The 24484-nt window shown below is 40.9% G+C and overlaps 1 protein-coding gene across 2 annotated transcripts in view; it reads right to left on the bottom strand.

Moving 5' to 3' along the window:
- Window positions 1-1030: 1030 nt before the first annotated feature.
- The window catches only part of cdh1 (cadherin 1, type 1, E-cadherin (epithelial)), a 369868-nt gene continuing 346414 nt past the window's right edge, over window positions 1031-24484 (bottom strand). For both annotated transcript variants that reach the window (XM_036128959.1, XM_012857691.3), the window contains exons 8-18: window positions 20542-20714; window positions 12965-13093; window positions 11788-11976; window positions 11390-11634; window positions 10135-10277; window positions 9238-9329; window positions 8999-9131; window positions 7798-8016; window positions 7096-7223; window positions 6730-6873; window positions 1031-1673 (exon numbers count right to left, since the gene is read on the bottom strand). In XM_036128959.1, coding sequence (XP_035984852.1) covers window positions 1467-1673; window positions 6730-6873; window positions 7096-7223; window positions 7798-8016; window positions 8999-9131; window positions 9238-9329; window positions 10135-10277; window positions 11390-11634; window positions 11788-11976; window positions 12965-13093; window positions 20542-20714 — 1802 coding nt within the window. In that variant the 3' untranslated portion in view covers window positions 1031-1466. The remainder of the gene's footprint in view (window positions 1674-6729; window positions 6874-7095; window positions 7224-7797; window positions 8017-8998; window positions 9132-9237; window positions 9330-10134; window positions 10278-11389; window positions 11635-11787; window positions 11977-12964; window positions 13094-20541; window positions 20715-24484) is intronic.

The raw sequence follows: 24484 nt of genomic DNA, 5'->3' as shown, positions 1-24484 counted from the left end.
TTGAGTTATTGTCACTGATTCATAATGGGCAATCTATTCCACCAATAGAGTAAATAAGTATACTTAAGGGAGGGCTTCTTCAGTTACTGAACATTTCTCAGGGCAGAGGTTTATATTGGGGTGTCTAACATGAGGGGTCAGCATATGTTTTTTCCAGATAGTGTACAAGTGGAAGGATAGAAGAAAAAGGCGCTTAGAATGAAGTATTTTGTAGTATTTTGAAAATACAAAAATACAGTATTTTATTTTGATAAATTTTTGGCTGCTGTATTTTGTAGTTTATTTTGATACATTTTTAAAATGGGTATTTTGTATTTTATTTGGAAATACATTTTGAAGTATTTGTGCCCATCCCTGGGTATAACAAAGTTAACGTGGTAATAACGTGTTAAAACTGAGCCCTAGTATCTCTTAATAGCTGCAATTCTACACAAATTCACTGGGTTTCTTTGCAATTTAATTTCTTTTCATTCCACTCATTTTGAAGTCTCATGGTTGGTGCCATCGTAGGTTGTACTACCTCCACAAAACCCAGGCTGTCTCCAGGCAAATGCAACATAATTTGAGAAACATCCCATTAGCAGAAAGTCATCCAGGGTTGTATTAAGTTTGTCGCTTATTCCCATTTAGGAGAAAAAAAAAAAACTTGCTCAATTAGTTACTTGTTATCAAATTACATATTTTAACTCCTTTTTCCTTAACCAGACAAAAATAAATGTTGGTATACCTTTAAAATAAAAGGATTAATTAATATTTTTGGAAAGTTCTTTAAAAACTGGTCAGTGTTTAATTTCCGTGCTGCAGTTATAAGATTTAAGTTATTTGCTTTCATGCATTGACCATGGATTTCTAACAAACCAAAAAGAAAAAACATTTGTTCAAAACATTTGGTTGCCATAAAGTATTAATTCTCTAAAATAAAGACACCATACATAAGTATAACATGTAATGACCATATAAAATAAAAATGCACTCAGCATAGTACCATAGAAATAATTGCATCAAGATTTAGTAAAGCAGTACAACAGACCACAGTTACAAAATGCATTTATTGTCAACCCAAATCTTGCCAAAAGGTGACTCAACCATGGCTGAGTCACTCATTTGATATGATTTCTGGAATTTTACTCATCCATGAAAAGAATATAAAACCCTTAAGATTTAAAAAAAATAAAAAATAAAGATAGGTCACATCTTGCCATTTTCACACAGATTTTTTCAGCGATACTGCAAGCCTTCGAATGTTTAAGACCAGTATAACTAGTAAACTAAAAACCAAAAAGGATAAAAAAAATAATAATGTTTGTTTGCCTAAAAAAGCCGCAGAAAGACACTGAGAAAACGCATAAAAACAAACATTCTTTAGCTTCTTTGCAGTGGCTCCTAACTGCCAATGGGATTGAAGTAAAGACCACAAGCCAAATCTCACTGAAGAATTTCAGTGCAGTTAAACTGCGTTTGCACAATTACAGCATGTCATCTCCTCCATACATGTCAGCCAGTTTCTTGAACCGAGGGCCCCAGTCGTTCAGGCAGTCATAATCCTGGTCTCCATCGCTTGATGAATTTAGAGATGAGAGGCTTCCCGCTTCAGAACCCCCTCCTTCATAATCAAACACCAGTAGGGAGTCATAGGGAGGAGCAGTTGGGTCGTTATCCGCTGCTTTCAGGTTCTGCGTCACGAAGAGCAAAACATGTTTGATATTTCACAAATGTAATTCTATATAGCAGAGGTCTTCAACCCTGGTCCTCAGGACCCACTGTCCTGCAGGTTTTACATGTGTCTCTGCTCCAGCACACCTGAATCAAATGATTGGAGGACCTCATCAGCAACAATAAAGGGCTGCAGAGGCCAGTTAATCACCTATTTATTTAAGTCAGGTGAGTGGAGGCAGGGAAATGCCTAAAACATGCAGGCCAGTGGGTCCTGAGGACCAGGGTTGAAGACCTCTGCTATATAGTAAATAGTGTGTGTAACTATTGAGTGCATCTTAAAATAAAATATATACACTTCTCAAAATAATTAAAGGAACACTTTAAAAACACACCCATTCTCGAATGTAAAAAAGCCTGCTGTATTAGACTTTTCCAGCCAGACAGACAAACTGTCTATTGAATACCCAAACTCTTGGGTCTAAAACTTACCAGACCAATCCCAGCACAGGAGGGAGGAGTTTATGATTCGTCACTCTTTACCCATAATGCAGCAGGGCTTTTCTGTAACTATAACAGTCAAGATGGCAACCACATTAGCCATTTTCACATCACTGGTGAAGAGGGCACAGAAACGCTTGTACTTCCTGCGGAGGATGAGGAGAGCCCACTTGCCCCCGCCCATCCTCACGACATTCTACAGAAGCACCATAGAGGGCATTCTGACCAGCTGTCTCTCTGTGTGGTGTTGAGGCTGCAGTGCCTCCGACTGGAAGAACGTGAGGAGAGTGGTGAGGACAGCAGAAGGGATCATCGGGGCTCCTCTTATAAAGACATCTCATCTCAGCGATGTGTGTCCCGAGCCCCTAACATCATCAGGGACCCCTCACACCCCCACCATGGACTGTTCTCCCTGCAGTCACATGCCGTGACTGTCCTTCTTGACTCGGGCGCTCAGGTCAACATCATCAGCCATGCCTAGAAAGAAAAACACTTACCTCAACAACAACAGCACCCTCTCAGTGAGCTTATGGGTGACAGAGGCCTTGATCTTACAGCTGCTAATGGTGAGCCAATACCATATGATGGATGGGTTGAACTTACCTTTAACTTGCCTGGAAATGAAGATCCAAGGCTCTCCATCCGAGTACCCTTTCTGGTCAGCCGTGTGAGCCTAACAAGACCCATCGTAGCCTTTAATGTGATCCAGGAGCTAATCCAAGGATGGGAGGGCGGAGTTGAAGTGGTCACCATCATTGCTCAATTGCTGCAGAAGGCCATGCAGAGTGAAGAGGACACAGCTGAGGCCATTGTGAACTTTGTGCAAACCCAGGAACACACCCAGGACCAAGCATTGGTGAGAGTTGGCCGGCAGGATTTTGTCATCCACCCTGGCCGAGCTGCTCACATCAGATGCAAGGTGCCTGTTGAGTTCATCTCACCAGTGGTGCTGTTTGAGGTCAGCCAGGCAGACCCAAGACTGGAACCTCTCACAAAGCCCAGCATCTCGGTCACCAGAATTGCTCCCTGCCATAAGCCATGCCGAACGCATGAAATCTCAGCAAGATGATCCTGTGATCAGTCAAGTCATCAGACTGAAAGAGAACACCAACATACTGACGAGTGACATGAGAAGAGGAGTAAGTGGCCTGGCGAGGAAACTACTGCATGAGTGGGGAAGACTACAGCTGAAGGGTGGTCTACTGTACAGGGAAACCAGTCAGAAGTCAACTTGTCCTGCCCTCTCAGTACCGATCCTTGGTCCTTAAACACTTCCACGACGACATGGGTCACATGGGTATGGAAAGAGTCCTGGGCCTCGCTAGAGACCGGTTTTACTGGCCCTACATGAAACAGGATGTTGAAGCTTATGTGACAAGGAAGTGTCCCTGTATCAAGTAGAAGAAACCGGTCTCCCACATCAGAGCATCAATGGGGAGCATTACCACCAGCTCACCCCTAGAACTTGTGTCCATTGATTACCTGCATCTAGAACCTAGCAAGGGAGGCTTTGAGTATATCCTGGTTGTTGTAGACCACTTTACCAGATTTGCCCAAGCCTATGCCACCAGAAACAAGTCCGGGAAGGCAGCTGCAGAGAAACTTTTCGATGATTTCATTCCACGGTTCGGCTACCCATGGAAACTACATCATGACCAAGGGAGGGAATTTGAGAATGACCTTTTCAAGACCCTGCAACAGTTGAGTGGAGTAGGTCACTCAAGGACCACTCCCTACCACCCCCAAGAAAATCCTGCAGAAAAGATTTAACCGCACATTGCTTCAGATGCTCAGGACTCTGGAGGAGAAGGAAAAGGAAAGATGGAGAGAACAACTACCCCAAATCACCCACGCTTATAACCATCAAGAATGGAGTCTGAGAAAAACCAAACCCAGCCTCTTCAGGAAGAATTCCAGAGGACCTACAGTCCAGTAATCTCCCCTCAGAGACTCAATGTACCTGAGCAAATCCTGCCTGAAAGGAAAGACCAGCGGACTGACAGTGTACTTCCAAGGAGAGAGAGTATGCCTGTAGTGGAAAGCAGACAAAGTGAGCACAGAGCACTCCAAGAGGAATACCTACCCGGAATCGACAGGAAGATGTCATGCAGGAGAGGCCAGTAACCCTTGAAGCAGTCAGTGAACAGTCCAACAATGAACAGTCCAGCCCACTACAGATGCGGAGGTCCACACGTGAAAGGAGGCCTGCCCAGATGCTCACGTACAGCTCCTTAGGACAGCCCTCTTCCCAACCCCCAGCCAGTTGCAATACAGTAGGGGCCTATGGGACGCCGCCAATGCCACCGTGGACTTAGACTTTCTTTATTGTCATTTTGTATACACAGAGTGCATACAGAACGAAATTTCGTTTTCACACAGCTCAGAAAGATTGCAGTAACTCTACAGGATACCTGACAGTGAATTACAGTACAGGATAAAGTGCAGTGAAATTGCAGTCACTTACAGGATAAGTTTCAATTGACTTCCGGATAAAGTGCAGCAGTGAACAGTAGGCAGATGAAAATGTAAACAATGTAAACAATGTAAACAAATATGCAGTAAGGTGCAGCAGTGATATAAAAGTAGACAGTTGCATTGTAAACAGTTTTGCAGTACGTTTCTGGGTAAGGTGCAGCAGCAATTTTGCAGGATACGATGCAAATGTGCAAATGTGCAAATCAGCGAGTCGAGTGTGGTACACAGTCCGTTTTTTTATACTTCAGCAGTTTAGCAGTTCAACAGTCTGATGGCAGCAGAAGGAACTGGGGAGTGCATACATACCCCAGTTCCTTCCAGACACCACTACCATACCCTATTCCCATTCATAGTATACCTTATGTGTGTCTGGTGTACTGATTGACCCGCATACATACACTCACACACATACTTACCTTTAGTCACACAGACATTCTCACTAGTGATTCTTAGGTTTAGTTGCTGAAAGTAGCAAGTGTCGGGAGCCACTTCTGAAGTTGGGGAGTGTGTGGCGCACCCAAAACAGGTGACCACATTGGTCATATGTTAATAAATGAATATGATCTCTCTCTCTCTCTTTTTTTTTACATACATACATACATACATACATACATACATACATAACTGCGCGTTGTGGCTGGAAACGCGCGGTGACGTAAAAAACGCGCGCTCGCGTAAAATACGTGTTGGAACTGCACGTTATTGTACAGACGATAATTTGCCTAATCGGCTTGCCATAAGTTCCACTGCCGTATGCATGTGCATGTTTCGATAGATACAGACAGGAGAGGCAAAGTAGAAGCTCGCGCATGAACATGTCCAACCAACAACTCAGATTGATTGTTCACTCTGAATGTTGTTTCAAAATAGCAAACCTGGTTTCATTTCTTAGTTATGTCCTGGATTTTGTAGCGTTTGTGGACGCTACGTCGCTACTTGATCAAAAAAAATAACGTCACTACAGGAAAGTTACTTGATTCATAAAGCAGCGGCGCTACGGTCAAGCTACTGGAAAATGTAGTTTAACTAATAGCTTCGCTACATGTAGCGGCGCTACTGCCCATCACTGCCCTTTATCATGTCCTGAGTAACCTGGGTATATCTTTAAAACCTCAACCACTGGCTGCACTAGGAGCTAAAACAGAGCATGTTGCTTGGAGTTTGAGTCACATCCATATCTAATTGGCTCTACCCCGTTTCCGGTGACCCTGTTAGCCTCACCCCGCCTTTTAAAATCGGGCTCTACCAGCTGCTTTCCAGAATGATGTACCATGTTTATGCCTTAAGTCAGTCTGGCTGAACAGGCCAAGTCAGAGCACCATCGTTTATCCAGTATAGGTCTATGCATCCCTCCATGGAGATGCCTCCCCAGACCAAACCGATCATGCTGAACATTTTTGTAGGCAGCATAATTTTCACTGCAGCAGTGAGCCTGCTCTCATCTACCGGGGGCAGCAAGCACGGGAAATCGTCCCTCAGACTGCCCGCATGAAGTCTGTTTCTAATGATTTGGTCAGATATTTACACCTGTGGCCTACTGGAGATCACTTTTTTGGCAGAACTCAGTCTGTTCCTCCTTGAATAAAAGGAGCAGATCTCGGTCCTTTTGATGGATAAAGGACCTCTAACGGCCCTGTCCAGCTCTTCTAGAGTGACTGCCTGTCTTGTGGAATCTCCTCCGTGCCCCTGAGACTGCTGCGAAACACAGCACAGCGTCTAGTGATGGCCTTTATAGATGGGGTATCCTGTTGGAGTTGGACTGTCTGTCCAACCTGTGTAGGTTCCAGCTATCGCTTCATGGCATTAGTAGTGACACCGACCCTGGTCTAATGCAAAACTGATGCAATTTCTGTGGCCTCCACCTGCAGAACCATTCCTATTTTTGGGGTTGTTGCTGCTTTAATGCAGCTGTTCACCAGATCAGCCAACACTGATCAACAACCCTCCTTACTAATGACCTGACCAGATCAACAATACAGAAGTTTAACCAACTTGATACTCTGATTAAGAACCGTTCCTTTAATTTGTTTGAGCTGTGTATGTTTTACAAGATCATTTTTCAACACAGAAATAAGTTATTCTTTAGTGTTCTGAGCTCACATCATCAATGAAGTTTCCGATGTCATCTGGGTTGGCAGGCCGAGGTTTGTATACAGGTGCTGGCATAAAAACTGGAGCCACATCATTCCTGAACACCTCTGGCCGGTTGTCCAAACCACGGTGGAGAACACCCAGATCATAGTCCTGATGGAGAGAAAAACATTTGTTTCTCTATACAGAGGCCTCCTTTTAGACAACAAAAATCTAAGTCCTTTTTCCACTGGATTAAATCAACAGAAAAGCTCACTGAATGCAATATAAAATTTATAATTTTCAAATGAACAAAGCCAGATGTAAAAAATTAATGCCATGTAAACAATGTTTTAGTGTATTGGTCCTGACTGTATGAGCAGAAGCAGCCTCTACCTGATCATCCTCTCCACCTCCCTCCTCATCATAGTAAAAGATGTCATCTCTGATGTCATCTTGGAGTAAAAGCGGTTCCTTCTCTGGCTTCTTTCGCTTTGCCAACAGAAGCAGCAGGAGGACCAGCACTGAAAGAACATAAACATTACATGGCATCTCATTTCCAAGACCAAAACAGTTCCGTGAAGCTTTGAGGTGATAGTCGTGAATGGATCATAAATCCTACTTGTTTCAGTCTTTATCTAATGAAACATTTGATCCATAGCTGACAAAATCCATCCTGGGTGACCCGATCAAACCTGGACAGATGGCACCATCTACAGATCTGACCCTACTCAAGACTGAAACTAATACAGGGAGAAGCAGCTCAGGCTGCATGTCAGGTCTGAACATGGCTTATAATACCAAGTGTATGATACCATTTTATTAGCATCAATTAAAAATCTATAAAAAAAAGCCGCCAGCATAATCGCGTGATGAATTCATGAAAACAGTCTTTCTATAAGCTATTACGTAACCCTCCTAGAACCAATTTGACAGGACAACAATTTCAGACTTTGAAATGTATTTAATCCATCTATACAGTTGAACTTTTAGTTCAGTCCCTTCTAAATGACAAACTTAGCATTTTTTTCTTTGAACCATAACTTTCATTTAGTGAACCTGTATTTATATAAAAACGCATTGGAATTTCAAACTCACTGAGTAGCAGCAGGATGCCGCCAAGTATTCCCATGATGACAGGGAGTTTGGAGCCACCTGCAATTTTACCGAGGCACTTCACATCTGTTCCAGAGCAGTCACATACAGTAACTGTGACTGTGTTGATCTGATCCAGATTCTGGTAGTCAGAAACTTTCATGCCCACGCTGTACGTTCCACTTTCCAGCTCTTTGTTCATAGTCAGGATAATTCCCGTTTCTGCAATAGAAAAATATACAACAACAAAAAAAAACTATAAAAAATGTGTGCAAACTCGACAATCTGATATACTCCCTAAGAGTGTTCCTTTAATTATTTTGAGTGTTTCTATTGGCAGTTTGTGTTAGTTTTGTCTGTAAGCCCCTGACCATCTAAAGAATTTTAGAAAGAAAATTCTATAGACATTTGATATAATTGCAATAGTGTAGACCAGGGGTGTCAAACATACGGCCTGCGGGCCGGATCCGGCCCGTCAAACAATTTAGTCCGGCCCTGTGGCTAAATGTATTATCATTATAAAAAAAAAAAAAAAAAAAAGTCATCAGATTTGACTTTCACAAGTGGACAAGATGAAAGGAAGAGAATGATAAAACAATTATTGAAAAAAAACATGTACTTCGTTTAATTGAAAATATGCAGTTCCTATATTGTCCACGAGGGGCGCTGTGTTTTAATTAGCAGATTAAGCTTCAGGTGTGGAAAAATTCAAATCATTTCTTAATTTTTATCTGTTTGATTTATTTTGTCATGCAGGACAGTGTTTTTAAGTCCAAAAAAAATGTGAATAAATGTTTTTCAACATTGTACAATCACTGTGATCAGTTCTTATGCATAATGCACTTAAGTAAATGTTTAACTGAGTAAAAGTATATATGCATAATGCACTTAAGTAAATGTTTAACTGAGTAAAAGTATTGTTGAAATTGCACATACTTTTCTTAAAAACGCTGAGGTTATTCATAATATATTGTGTAAAAGTGAAATTAACTTAATATAAAAATCAACAACAAGTCCACATTTATTAGTTCTATTTAATCTTGCAATGAGTTTACTCGTGTGGCCCTCTTGAGATCAGATTAAGCTGTATGCGGCCCCTCAACCAAAATGAGTTTGACACCCCTGGTGTAGACTATAAAAATGATTTCACAGTATTGTGTTGCTTCTATTGTAAGTCCATATAACCCACTGCTAGTGTACGTACTGGTGTCGTTCATCCTAGCAGTCCAGTTAGCCTTTGCAGAGTCAAGTAAATTGACGCGGTATGGAGAAGTAAAGCCTGGTCCATCTTTATCTGTTACCGTGAGCAGCGTAGAAACTGGGTTCTTGTTGCACACCTGTGGAAAAAGTGGATTTAAAACATTGGTACTGATCATGTTACAGCACACTTAAAATTTTCCTCTTATCTAAAGGGATTAAACTATAAATTGGGGGGTTACATACTGTGATGTCTCGTTCCTCAATGGTGGGAGCGTTGTCATTGACATCCTCAAGCGTAACAACCAGAGTGCCAGTTCCTGTGGCTGGGACTTTATCTGGAAAGGTGGGAAGCATACAACAGTGAGGCATGAGCAATCCTGTGGACACCTTCAATAATCTGAGAAACTCCAAAATCTCCTCCTGATGAAAAGGTTGAGGAATTCACAAGTGCTACAGGCGACAACTTTCTCATGGGCTCGACACACGGGGAGTGAAACGACTAATGACTTTCATCGCCACCTTCGTGGAGACCCAACAAACGGGATACGGCAGTGACAGTAGCGTTTTTGAATTGCTGGTTTCCCAGCAATTTTTATTGGTTATGAAATTGGAAGCCTTTTGATATTTTCAGATAGTCCATGACAGAAAATTTTGCTGGAATTATATGAAATATTGCTTTTATGTCTACTATACAGAAGAAAAATACCACTGGGTTCATCCTATATCACAGACAAGGAAACAGCCTGCAGAATATTATTTTATAAGCGGACCTCACGGCTGATTCAGGTATACGGCTGTTGTGCCAAGCAACAAAAGTTGAACATGGTTCAGCTTTGTGTTCCATCGCAAGTATACAAGTGAAATTTTGAGCTTGTACACGTGAAAATGCAACCACAAATTTCACCAGTCACTTAGCCATAGGAGGGCAGGCAACTGTTGCCTCAAAGCACAAGTTCCATAGGAAATTTATGAAGAGGGAGCGGCTTCACTCTCCATGTCTTGAGGCCATAAACAGCACTGTTTAGGCCAAGATTAACAGTTTTAGCTCAAACCAAAGTATAAATCACTTTTTAGAGGAATGTGGATTTATATAAGACTTCTTTCAAAACCAACGAAGAACAAGAAAACTGAAACACCTACCATCATCATAAGCAGCAATAAGTGCTGTGTATTTGTCGTCCTTGACAAACAGGGATTCTCTGTCCATTGTGCCTATCACTTTAATCTCACCAGTGTTCTCATCAACCTCAAACCAGGCAGCCGGGTCACGGATCATTTTGTACCTGAACATTAGGAAAACCACACATACACATAAACATACATATGGAACAAATTATATGGATGTGCTTTACAAGCACTAAATGTCCGTCCGTCTCCGTCCGTCTTCTTCCGCTTATCCGGGGTCGGGTCGCGGGGGTAGCAGCTTCAGTAGGGAGGCCCAGACGTCCCTCTCCCCAGCCACTTGGGCCAGCTCCTCAGGAGGAATCCCAAGGCGTTCCCAGGCCAGCCGGGAGACATAGTCCCTCCAGCGTGTCCTGGGTCTTCCCCTGGGCCTCCTCCCGGTGGGACGTGCCCGGAACACCTCACCAGGGAGGCGTCCAGGAGGCATCCTAACCAGATGCCCGAGCCACCTCAACTGGCTCCTCTCGACGTGGAGGAGCAGCGGCTCTACTCTGAGTCCTGCCCGGATGACTGAGCTCCTTACCCTATCTCTAAGGGAGAGCCCAGACACACTACGGAGAAAACTCATTTCAGCCGCTTGTATCCGGGATCTCGTTCTTTTGGTCACGACCCAAAGCTCGTGACCATAGATGAGGGTAGGAACGTAGATCGACCAGTAAATCGAGAGCTTCGCCTTTTGGCTCAGCTCTCTCTTCACCACAACGGATCGGTACAGCGCCCGCTTCACAGCAGACGCTGCACCAATCCGCCTGTCGATCTCCCGCTCCATCCTCCCCTCATTCGTGAACAAGACCCCAAGATACTTGAACTCCTCCACTAGGGGCAGGACATCCTCCCCAACCCGGAGAAGGCACTCTACCCTTTTCCGGTTCAAGACCATGGTCTCGGATTTGGAGGCACTGATTTTCATCCCGGCCGCTTCGCACTCAGCTGCGAACCGCTCCAGTGAGAGCTGTAGATCACGCCCTGATGAAGCCAATAGGACCACGTCATCCGCGAATAGCAGAGACGCAATCCTAAGGCCACCAAAACGGATCCCCTCAACACCTTGGCTGCGCCTAGAAATTCTGTCCATAAAAGTTATGAACAGAATCGGTGACAAAGGGCAACCTTGGCGGAGTCCAACTCTCACCGGAAACGAGTCCGCACTAAATGTACAAACATTAATTCAACTTATGTTGTGACTAAGTGTGAAGATTTCCCAGTTGCTTACATGACTTTCTGTTTGCGTGCAGTGTCCGGATCAGAAGCTTTGTAATGCACCACTGTGCTGCCCATAGGAAGATCCTCTTTTTTGGACAAAGTGTTCGTTTCTGGTTCAAAGATGGGAGGTTCATTGACGTCCTTCACAGTCACCACCACTGTAGTAGTGGAAGTGGGCAACGAAATAGCAAAAGGAACCACATTCTCCACTATCACCAGTAGAGTGTGCTTACTGGTTTTCTCAAAGTCAAGCCCCTGGTTCAATTGAAGAAAGAACATCATAAGTTAACTGATCAGACATTAACGGTTCAGGCAGCTACTAAATGTAACTCAACTCAATACAATTGTGTAAAAAGTTTAAAACTAGGTTCCAACAATACAAAAAAAAAAAAAAGCTGTTCCACCTACCTTAGCTGTAGTAATGATGCCTTCTTGTCTGTTAGTTTCTGATGTTTTCACAGTAAAAAGTTTTCCAGGATCTCCATCAATAATTTTGAACTTTGCATTCCAGGCTTGAGAATGTGGCTCATCACCGTCTGTCACCGACATCCGAACTACTTCAGCATTCACTTTATTCTCTTCTACTGTTGCTGCATACTGAGACAATATAGAGGACGTCTTCAAAGTTGTTCACCGCACAACAACAGGAATAAAAATTTTCTGCCCACATATACAAACCTTGTATGTTTAACTTATCCATCTATGCAGACTAGGGATGAAAGTTAGTCAATCGTTAAGATTAACCAACCTTAGATTATCTCCAAACAGTTAATTGATAAGCGGCCATTTTATTAAAAGCCCTAGTTTTCACTTTTAAAATTCAGCATATTAAAAAAATTCCATGTTATGGAAAGACCCTCTTGTTACAAGAGGCAAATCAAATTTGTTCAGTCAGTATTGAATACAGATGGCACAATAAACTTAAAATCACACATTATTAAACTTGGATATATTTATAAAATAAAACAGGAACTTTGTATTGAATAGAAAAATAAGTTTAATAAAATAAAATGTATAAAACCCTAAATTCCCACAAAAGCCCTCACCATCAACCATGCTTTTGGTGTCTTTTTCTGTTACAATTTTCTGTATTTCTTGCCTTCTGAGCACATCAGTGAGTTTTGGTTGAGAAGTTGACCCTGTCCCGCCAGACAGAACCGCATAAAGAGCATTGTGCATCCTTGTCGTCAAACAGTAAGGAAATAATCCCACACCGGACTCAGCTTGGACCACTTCATGTCACCACATTCATGACTTTGTCCCTTTTACAATTGTGGTCTTGCTCCACTGCAGCACAGTACACAGCTTCTAGATGACAGCCATACTACAACACTGAATGAAGGCCCGTGGATGTTATCAGATGGAACTTTATTATTAACCATTAATAACCAAATAATCATGACCATCTGTTGGCATCCCTAATAAAAGACAGATTACCAGGTACTGGGTTCCAGTACCGTATCAGTTCAAATGTGAAAAGATACCCACCCCTAATGGCCTCCCACAACAAATGAACAGCAGATTAAAAACACAGGTGTGTGTGTGTGTGTGTGTGTGTGTGTGTGTGTGTGTGTGTGTGACTTACAGACGGTTCTGTAAAGACTGGAGCGTTATCGTTGCTGTCCGTCACCTTGATAATCACCTCGGTTAATCCAGTCAACCCTTCTCCTTCCATGTCTGCTGCCCGTACTCCCAGTTTGTATTGAGGGAATTTCTGTTGATATGTGATATTAACAAGACAGTTAATCACTGAGCTGTAAGACACTTTAAAAAAAAAAAAAAAAAAAACAAACAAAAAAAAAAACAACTCAAATTTTTTTTCTTGAAGCATCTAAGTTCTGGAGGGAAAGAAATCTGTGCGGTTGCAGTGAAAGTAGTATAGACATTTAGGTTTCAACATGCAGTATATAGTTTATTCTGAGAAATATAGCACATAGAACTTGAGTTGAGAAATTACAACATTTACCTTTACATTAAAAAAAACAAATAACCAAAGAAATACTGTTCAACCATAAATTAGGGCTGTTAAACAGTACATGTATTTGTAGCTCAAAGCAAAGATCAAGGTCTCCAGTAGTGGTTCTCCCTAGAGACTGAAGGAAGAAGCTCCTGGAGTGACGAGGAACAGTTGGACACAAAGTATGAAAAACAGAAGGGAACATTATGCACTGTGTGTGTAGCAACACCAACTGACAGAAACACAAGCAAGGCTAGAAACTGACTGGCTGCAATGTTGATCTTATCATTGAAGAAACAGCTGGCTGTTACCAGCAGGTCTTCTGTATGTTAAGCTGCATAAAGCTGATCTCAGTGAGTATCCAAAGGCCAAGTCCTCCTTGGACAACCCACACCAGCCTTCTATTGTACGTAGTCCTGATATATACTGCTTTCAGATGTCCAGGCAGCGTCATACAATTCAGGGGAGTTGTTGGAAGCCATCAGCTTCATGTAGCCTTAGGAGCTTCCCTGTTGCCTGATCTTACACACAGCAGCAATAGCAGCAATAACCTGATTTTGCGTCATAAAATCTAAAGTATTCAATAACTGTAGTATGTTTTAATATTTTCTCCAATATGTCTTGTGGGTCACAAAGACTTCAGAAACTTCTGAACAACAAAGTCACATCATCTAAGACTGGTTCAACTAGTTTCTGGAGAGCAGAAAACCAAAAAGGAAGCCTTTATAAAATCCCCCACCCCCCTCACTGTGATGAGGATTTTGTCATTAATGGTGGAGATGGTCGATTCAGCTCGTGTCCCCTCGTTCAAGTGAAGACACTGGAATAATCCTGGCAGAGAATCCAAACATTTAGCTGCTGTTAGGAGTTTAACATTCTGGTAACAGGTAAGACCATCCAGAGAGGATCCTTTGCAACCCTCTTTAAAAAGGTTGTTTTGTTTACTTTAGACAAAGATTAAAACCAAGATTACGCTGACAGGCCCTGAAGCTAGCTGTGCTTGTATAATAACCCAGGTAAAAGGATCTTAGGACAGACTCTGCAATATTTTGGAGCAACTGGGAAAAAAAAAAGGTCAGAAATGCTCCTGTATCTGGTGCTGTGCAGGAGTAGACCAGGTGGACAGCATAAGTGATAGTCAGTACCGACCGTTACCGTGTTAAATCTGCGTTTTCCCACCGCAGCGTCTGACCCATGCAAAATGGGTTGGTTCTACTCAGTGTGCGATTTGCAAAAAAAAAAAACAGAGGGGGGGGGGGGGGGTGGTCATTTCAAAAGTTTTATTAATGAATAAAAGTTTTATTAATAATGGTTAGCTAGCAGGTGCTCTTTCAGGTAGCTAGCTAGATCCAGTAGGTTAGACCAGGGGTTTTCAAATTCATTAAATGTGAGCCTCCCCTTGAAATAGGTAAAGATAACCACACACCCCCCCCCCCCCCCAACCACAAACCTACCACACACAGGTCCCTGCAGTAAATGCATCTTTCTTTTGTGTTCCTAGAATGCTGTGTTAAAAGAAATACAATAAAAAAACATGTGTTGGGCTATCAGTTGTTTTTGAAACAAAGTACATTCATAAAAAAGGCCTATTCATTAAATATACATCAAAATATTTCCATCTTACATGCTACTTTTACTGAAACATCACAGACAGAGGGCTTAGTTTTAAAATTGAACTGTCATTAGAGCAAATTCATAAACAATTGTTTTCAACAGCAGACAAACTGAACTAAACAGATGCCAATGTCAAACTTAACTCACGTCAACAGGAGACGTCAACTGAAATAATAAAAAAGATAACCTGAATTTAACAGACGTCAACATATTCCATATTCCAATCTACTTTTTAGGCTAATTATACACAATTTAGACCTAGTGCTATTTTAACAAACAAGCATTTTATTAGTTGGTATCTCTTATCTGATGTATTTCTGATGTTTGGCACTTTGTTCTAACTCTTGTTAAAGTGCTCTTTAAATAATGATGACATTCATGATCATTATGATCAGAATACACTTTTCCATCATCTCCCAGAAGCTGGAAAGAAAAAAGACAAAAACATTTTGTCTCTTTTTCACACCTCACTGACTAATATTTTAGTCTAAATATTTTAGCCTAAATATTTTAGGCTAAAATATTACACTTTTTATTTGTTTTTCTTCAATCCCTTGGTGATGTTTAGTAATTTCTGCCAAAGGCTGCAGCATTTTGATTTAATTCATCTGAATGCAGCATTTGCAAGCCATACTCTGATTGGATGGGAAAAAAACTGTCTGTGATTGGCTTTAACAGTCAAACGAGCGCACAGCTGGTGTTGAGCGTGGAATGAGCAGGTGCGCGCGAGCAAAGTAGCGCGCAAGCAAAGATGGAACTCACCGCGAGGACAGTGGGTTGAGAAGAGTTTTTCACACCGTGCCAGACCGGTTTTGAGCATTGAGAGTTGTCTCACTGCGGGCTTGGATTGGTTCCTGTGCGCTCAAACAGAAGGCATGACTATCGCTACATAGTTTCACAGAGTTGAGCGGCAGCGCTGTCTTCTCTGTCGCGCCTCCCCTGTGACTCTTTGGCGCCCCCCAGGGGAGGCGCGCCTCACCTATTGAAAACCCCTGGGTTAGACTATTGTCTTTAAACTTGCGCCATCTACTGTCGGGACTCGGGAGTGGGTATTAGTTTACTTTAACCGCTTTGAGCAGAACATTTAATAATACTCTTTAAAAACAAACAAAATTAATTTACAAATGTGAAGGACACAAGACCTGTATTAATATCAATTTTGAAAAATCCATAATATTCATGGGTTAAAGCAAAAATATTTGCTGAAAATTTGACTGAAAACATTTTCTAGCCAGCCCATATATTCCTGGGCCGTGGACGTCATGCCACCTTAGTAACCTCATTTGCTTATTGTGCAAAGTCCACTTTAACCAAATCTGCTTGTTCCATTGACAATTCCTGTATCTCTCCACCTTCCAGCTTCAGAGCCTTGTCGCCATCCTGGACAGCCCTCTCCATAATCTCCTTCACTTTCCATATCCATACCATCACCTGGTTAACTTTCATATTTGCAGCATCAAGCAAGGTCTTCATTCGCACTTTTGCCAAACTGGTCCACAGTCCATTCACCTTTCCACTTTACAATTTCAAAACCCTCCATAAACTGCAGCTAGTTCAAAAGACAGCCGCTTGCATCATTACATCATCTTCTTCACACCTGTACATTAACTCCCCTGTCACATTTAATATAAATCAATCCTATATACTCTTGTGTCCCCACCTCTCGCTCATTGACTGCTGGAGATGGTCAACAGCCCCTCCACGACCTTCTTTGTTACAGAAAAGCGCAGGTGGAATAATTATGATTTTTTTTTTTTTTTTACTTTTTCCGAATCAGAACCAGTCAAACCTGGACATCGTTTCACATTCCGACCCTCCTTTTAAAAAAAAAAAAAAGTGCGTCATGCTAATTAACCGAGCTAGAGCGTTACTCTTTCAGTTTTAAATAAAACATAACAGCGACAGACACACTTACCGAGGGAAGTTGTTGTCAGCTGTTCTATCCGCTGAACTTTCTGACCTGCTGGTTTGCATAAATCCAAAGAAAACCTTTGACCACCACTACTTTCATTCATGCATCTGTGGTCAGTTTGAGATGTTCTTCCAAAAGTTAAAATGATTGAACACAGATAAACCTCAGACTGGTAGATTTCCGCTTTGCAAAGACCCGCCCTACTCTCCTGATTGGCTAATGTCCTGGCTCTGCCAGATTTAATTGGTTGAGCGCAGCTTCTGTTTAAAATCTTGAATAAAAAGTCTACACGGAACATTTTGTGCTCTTTTTCCAAATGACGAAAGTCCCTCACAGCGATGGAGAACATTAAACCCCTGATAATATTACTTATTCAGATCAGAAGGGGGAGGAATGTATCCCCCCCCAGGGATAAAACATGAATGACCACAGGGAGGGGGGGGACATCACAACCAGAGGGGGGGGAAAATCCCCCCCCCCATATCAAATCGCACCCAGGTTCTACTGCACGCACTGATCATTGCAGGAAATTGTTCACTAGACTTCCCTCTGGCAGCAGTAAAATAGTTGGTGGCCAATATGCCTGAAAATAAACAGACTGAAGCTGACTATTAGAGCAAAAACCAGTCAGAACCAGCACCAAGCCACCCTGCTGACTGTAGTTGAATTAAAAAAAAAAAAAAGAAAAGAAAAAGAAAAATGTGCTGCTAAATGATCAGAACCCAAAAGTGAACTTGGCTGATGAATACATGGAATACATTTGCATGCAAATCTCCAAATTTACTCTGAAAAAGGTTTTGTATAAGCTGATCCATGTTACACTAAACAAAATTTAAAAAAATGGTCCAATAATTGGCAACAAGGAACATAGTTCCATAAAGTATTTTTATACATCCAAGTGTCATCTTGTCCATTTTTCCTACACAGGAAAGCAACACTTTATATTCTGTTCTTCTGGACGTTTTCAGAAAGAACCTCTTGCCTTTAAGTTGTGATAAGAAAAATGTTATCCAACTGTTCTTATATTAGGGCTGCCTTTATACTAAAGTTTTCTAAGTCTGACTACAATATGGTGTCAAAATGAACATGGCACTCAAGTTCAAACTGGGCCATCTAGATATTAAAATAAATCCATAGATTTTAACTTTATCCTTTAAATAAATTATCAGCACATTCCTATTCAATAATCCCTGATAAGCAATAGACAATTTAAATTGTTTTGTTGTATAATTGAAAAATTCTAATTGCCCAATGTACATCAGTTTTATTATGGCCCATTTTGAAGGTTTTTATTAAAGTCAAATTACTATTTCAGAATAGAGGAGGCCCTGTTACATTATTTCTTCAATAAATAAAATTCAGCATATCGTTTCTTTCTTTTGAATGAAACTTACCAAATTGACTTCACATTCAAGGAACACATCGAACCTAGATTGTTGGTACCTTTCCATACCTACCATCTATGAATGATACATTCTTCATTTATGAGTTACCAAGTCAGCCAATTACATGACAGCAACTCAATGTAATAAAGGCATTAGAGGTCATTTCATAAACTTTGAATTTAGGCCCCTTTTCCAGTGCCTCGGTTGCCCAGGCTCTAAAACTGAAGAGTGACAAATAGATATTAAAGACCATGCCTGGAAATGAAAAAAAGAAAAAAAGAAAATGACACCATGTTTCTATACGCTGATGAAATGCATCTGATCCACATATTTAACAAGGCTCTCATTTTACAAACACTGGTTAAAAAAAAATTGGTTTACGGCCACTGATCAAACCACTGTGAGAGGAAAAGCAGAGCTGCTGTCCCTGTGCTCTGAGAGCACAAGGCTGGCAGCAGTGAAGAGAGGATCTTATCCTTGAGACGTGTCCTTAAGCTATTCAACACCAGCATTCTTCTTGTGAAGGAAAATGACAGAGCTCACAAAATTCTTAAAAAGCTAAATTTTGGAGTACTTTAACAGCAAGTATTAACAAGACCCAGATGTTGTGGAACCAATGGATTTGGCAACCATGCTAGACCCAAGGTCTAAAATTAAATAAATAAATAAATAAAATATCCGTGCATCAAAACCACAAGTTCAGCTTCTGAAAGGCTGTTTAGCACAGGAGGGAACATTGTTACCTGTAGTAAATCTGCACTGAAGTCTGCTTCAGCGGATAGGCTCATGTTTTTGGATAAGAACATGAAACTGTAACAAGTGGTAACAACCAGCTAGATGGTTGTGTTCTGCCACTGATTGGTATTTTTTTCAGGCAGCATTTCAACTATTTTCAGCATTTGTTGAATGCTTTGGAAGTTTACCTCCTGTAAAAAAGGTAACATTTTTGTTGATCACATTTCTGCTCAAATTGTTTGAGAAATTCTCTATATGTAGAGTCAAACTTTCTAAGTTAACTGCACTTTAGAATTTGCGGTGGATTTTAGTTTGTTATATACAGACTTTCAATCCAATAAACAGATGGTGATTTTTGTTTTTATACTTTAAGACTGAAATGGTTCCACTAAGCATTACTTGTGTAATATTTCAGTTTTATGGAACATTTCAAGGCAACCTGTTAAGTTTTTTTATAACTTATATTGTTGGATTTCTCTTTACCTCCTGAATACTATAAAATATATTTTGGCCATATTGCCCAGCCTTAGTCCATTTTATGCACTCAGAACAGTCAGAACCAACACACGTTTGGTTTTGTGAAGTGCAACGTGTCGTCATTTATAGACTTTACTACAATAAAGCAGTGTTTAAAAATACCCCCTTTGCTCTGTCTCGGCCTCACTGCGTTCAACTCGCTCTGAAGCCAGTAACCCAGCCAGCTGAGGTAATGGCTCTGCAACATGACGAGTGATGCATTAATCGCACAACACAACAAATTGAAGTTCGCCGCCAACGTTTTTTTAAATCAATTCGTTGTTGCAGCCCTATGTGGAACGAACTCCCAGTTTTGGTCTATGAGGCAGTCTACTTTTAAGACAAGGCTTAAAACTTTCCTTTTTGACAAAGCTTATTCCTAGCAGAGTGGGAACATAATTTTTTCGGCAGACATTTCAACACCTATCCTAGAGTCTGTCAGTTCTCTGAGAGAATGTATGTTTTAAAAAAAAAAAAAAAAGTAGAGATGGCAATATTCCCAGAAATGTAACTAAGAAATACCATAGGCCCTTTTGGAATAAGGGCATGCATAAGACTATCCTACCTACTCTTCCACTCCTCAGGGGGAATCACTTGAAGAATCTTTCAAATCCACTCTGGTCATTTCTTTCTACTGAGGCCTTCCTCCTCTGATAAACTTGTAAGACAGTTTGCTTCCTTAGACTCTCAGCCATTTTCAAAATGGAGGGTGAGAGCAGGGGAGCTACAATGAACTGCTAAAACCAAAGATAAGCAGATACATAAACACTAGAAGTGTGCAGCCAGCAAGAGGAAAGTAGCATGGAACGAGCACACTAATTGGCAATTACGTGACGCACTCACGTAATGCCATGTGTCTGACTCTGTTTTTACAGGCCTGTGGCTTTCACAGGTCACATTTTTCTTGTGTCCTTTTCTGAATACTCCTCTTAGGATGAAGGATCATTTCACCCAGTAGAAAAAGTGTTTCTGAACAGGATTACCGGCTATAGCTTTAAGCCAGTTTGTGGTTTTAATCAAACTACTGAAGACAGAATTTTCACCTCTCTGTCCAGTCCAGCACCACTGACTCTGATCATTCCAGTTACAGGGTTGATGGAAAACATGGATTCACTGGGCTCCTCTGGCTGCTGGCTTACGATATGGTAGCGGATGATGCCGTTTGCAGTAGTAGGATCGTCAGCGTCGCTTGCCCAAACCTGAATCACATCCACACCTAATCAAGAGGAAACAATGCAGGTCAATGAGAGAAAAGGATTTGCCCCAATTTCCACAACAATCAACAGATTTAACAGGAAAGCAGGACTGAAAAGATCATCTCCAATGTTTCATGTGTCTGAGCATTCATTGAACCTGAACATAACACGTGCCAACGCTACACCAGTATTACACACCTGTTGAAAACCTGAGATCATAAGTTACATGGCTTACAAAATCAATCAAATTAAATACTTTCCTTTAGATTATTTAGATAAAACCGATTTACAAGTAAAAGAAATCTGAGCTGTATAGTTTGATGTCAGAGTAGAGGTCCTGCTAAGGAAGAACTGAGAGACATGTACATCTTTCAGAGTTAATATTGTATTGCAATTAAATTATTTACATTTTGTGCAGTGAGATTTAGCACAAGCATATGGTACTATGTAGCCTCTCTTCTGTCAGTCTGCTCCAGGGCAACTGTAGCTACACTGTAGCTCACCACAGTCAGGGTGGGAATGTGTGTGTGAATGACTGTAGTGTAAAGCACTATATGCGTGCAAGCCAGTCCTCAGGCATGCACTCATAACAAATGTATAAACAGAGTTGCTTTTCAAAAACAGAGCTAGAACAACAAGGCTGCAGCGCACAGCCTGTGCTGGTTTTTGACCAAAGGACTCCAACTGCAGCTGATGCTCCAACTGAGCAACAGCGTTTCAGAAACAACCAATCTGGTTGAAAAAAACGGCACTTGCGATCTCAAAAGCAGGTCCCAAAAACGCAGCCGCAAAAAACTGACATGCAGCAGAAGAAATAAAGATGGACAACGCCACCTGCCCAACTACAAAGGCGTCTGCCCCACCTGTCAATCAGTGGTGCGCATTGATCAGCACTTGGCACATACAGAGTAGGACCGTGGAACACCATCTCACCAGAATTGCAAAAAAAAGTACAAAATTATTATTTTGTTTACATTTTATCTTGGATTTTATTACATAGATTTGCAGTGAGTGCTGAATCCAGATGCAGTGTGCAATTGCGCATGCATGCAGCTTTAAGGGAACAGTGGTCACCTAATTATTTACATGTGATTAAGGTGTGTCAATGAGGTCATTTCTACATTAATTTTGGAGCATAAAAGCCTTGAGAAAATACTGAGCATAAAACAATAAATCAGCATTTTTATTGTTTTTAAAAAAAAGCAAAATAGTAATATTGCAATATTGATTTTGGGCCATATCACCCAGCCCTTCTTGAGTTCATTTTCACATATGGAGGAACCTGATTCTTTGTCAAGTTTCAGCTGCAGTGTGCTGGGTTTCCTTCACTCCCACTTAAAAAAACACTTCAGAAAAGGAAAAGCACACTCCAGCTGACCCTCAATGTTGCAACCAGAGTAGCTACTGCTGAAACTAAAAGCAAGCCTCCTGCCAATTTTAGCTTATTTTCCTTGGGTCTTTCAGTTATCAGGCACATTACCTGTGGAACCAGCTACCAGTTTATATCCAACAGACACCCTTTTCCAGACCAAACCTAAAAAGGTTTTATTTTTATGAAATCTGTTTCTGGTCTGTCTCTGCCTTTTTCTGTTCCATTTGACACTGTTGGCTGATAAAACCTTATGAATTTAAATTTAAAATTACTAGTTTTGTTGCTCGTTGATCTTTTTGGAGGGGGGGGGGAGTCACTAGGTGTTAGGAACAGTGCTTTCTACGGAGGCACAAGAAGGAGCTGCGTTTTTTTTTTTTTTTTGGTAGATTGAGCCACTTTCATACTCCACCACGGGATTGCTACTGTTGTAAATTTCTCTAAGTGACATCACAAAAAAGTTTAAACTGATAGCCATACTGATTCAAACTCCAATGCAAGACACCAGCTGAACTTGGTGCAAATACCTAGGATGCCACACTGATGTTTTATACCCAAGGAGGATTTCAACAAATATGTAGTAATTTATCAAAATAATTACCAGGATATGCAGACAGTACTATAATACGGTTTCTGCTGGGATCACCAACTCAAATGAAAGACCTTTATGAATGAAATTTAACAACAGAGGCACATTTGCTAGTTACTTTTCAGATACATTTAATTGAGTAAATTTTTGGAAATAAATTTTAGGAGTAGTTTCACTGCAAAGCACTTTTTCCTTTTACTTGAATAATACAAGTAGCGCTACTTAAGTATATCTTATGGCAATTCTACCCACCAAGTGTAACTTCACTGAATGAAAAAATAGACTTGCTTTAACCAGAAATTAATTAGAGATGACAGTTTTTGTTAAAGGCTTCTTGTTTATACACAAGCTTTGTTGTTTTACCATTCTTTCCTAACTATTGAGCCTGCTATGCCATTTGGCCGTAGCTCAAGTGACTATAATGTAAATAGCAGATATCAATGGAAGGACTTAGCACTGTTCTGATAAAGATACATTACCTACTGTAGGTATTGTTTCATAAGTTTTATATAAGAAAAAAATGGATTTGGAAAAGTTTCATCTGCTTGAATTTTTGCTTTTGGATGATTTTGTCTGGCTTATTTTAGTCTTCAAGATTTACACATAACTTTAAAAATGTGAGTCTAGTGATCTAATTTTTAAATATTGAATCAGAGGCTATGATCAAACAGCTGCTATTTGAGTATCCATTTTTACCAAATACTTGAACATGTCAGTAATCATGTTTGCTAAAAACATTTACTTATACAAGCTTCATTAAATTGTTGGCTGCTGCATACCCAATGAGCTTGGACTCCAGGTATCTGGGCTGTACTTGCACCCGTGCCCAAAAACATGCATGTCAGCCAAGCTGATAGATTTTGGTAATTTGATTAAGATTCAGTGAACATAAGCCCGAATGGTCCAGTTACCTTAGAAGAGAGTTCTCTCCTGATAATCCACTACTGTAGAATGGGTTATGTGACCAATTTTATCTAAAATTACTTAAAGGTGTCAGAGTTGGGACATAATTTGGAGCCATTTGCACTGCACAAGTGGCTTTTAGTCACCATGTGGAGAATTCAGAGAACCTCTGAATAATGTAGGTTCTGGTCCGAAGACTACACGGAGGTCATTAACAGGGGTTGCAGAACTGTGTTCCCTCTGAGTCAGCGTGGAAGAACCACCACCAGTGTTGGGGCCGGGATCAGAGCAGCAAAACTGACTGATAGCTGCTGTCCATCTAAGACCATTCACAGCTGTAACAGCGCTTTCTAAATGCAGCTCCACCACCCATACACCCAAATTTCATACTTTTATGTTGATTTTTTGCATAAGCAGCAGTAGGCCTCAAAGTTGCTATTTGAAGCCCTTTAACCAAGCCTAAATCCGGTTTCTTTTGTTACCAAGTGTTGCTAAAGTTTAATTTTTCCATGACAACAGCAACCACTACTTCTGTTTCTGCAAATGGACTATCAAGTTGAGTGAAACGGACTAACCAATAACAAGAAAGCTGATTGGCTCACAGACACATAACCCAATCCCTTCCTTGGCCACAGGTAGGTAAAAATAAAGTTCCTAGGCATACAGCCTGTACTCATTGCAAGGGGTAAGTGCAAGGGGCACCACAGAGATAAATTTGCTGAACTGAGGACCAAAACAGAATCTTAGTTAAAAGTGTCAAATTAACAATGGACTGTAGAGAAAAGAATCCTAAATATCCAAAAGGACGTGTGTACAGAGGGCTCAAGAATTTCTCAAAATCAATGTCCAAGTGGTTGACAGAAAATGCCAATTCATCCTCTGAAGTCCAAGTGTTTTCCTTGTAGGCGATTGCCATTTTATAAAGTTAA

Source organism: Fundulus heteroclitus, unplaced genomic scaffold (assembly GCF_011125445.2).
Source record: "Fundulus heteroclitus isolate FHET01 unplaced genomic scaffold, MU-UCD_Fhet_4.1 scaffold_126, whole genome shotgun sequence".
In the NCBI taxonomy this organism is placed as follows: Eukaryota; Metazoa; Chordata; class Actinopteri; order Cyprinodontiformes; family Fundulidae; genus Fundulus; species Fundulus heteroclitus.
Note: the sequence above shows the minus strand (reverse complement) of the source record. Positions and strands in the feature narration are given on the sequence as shown.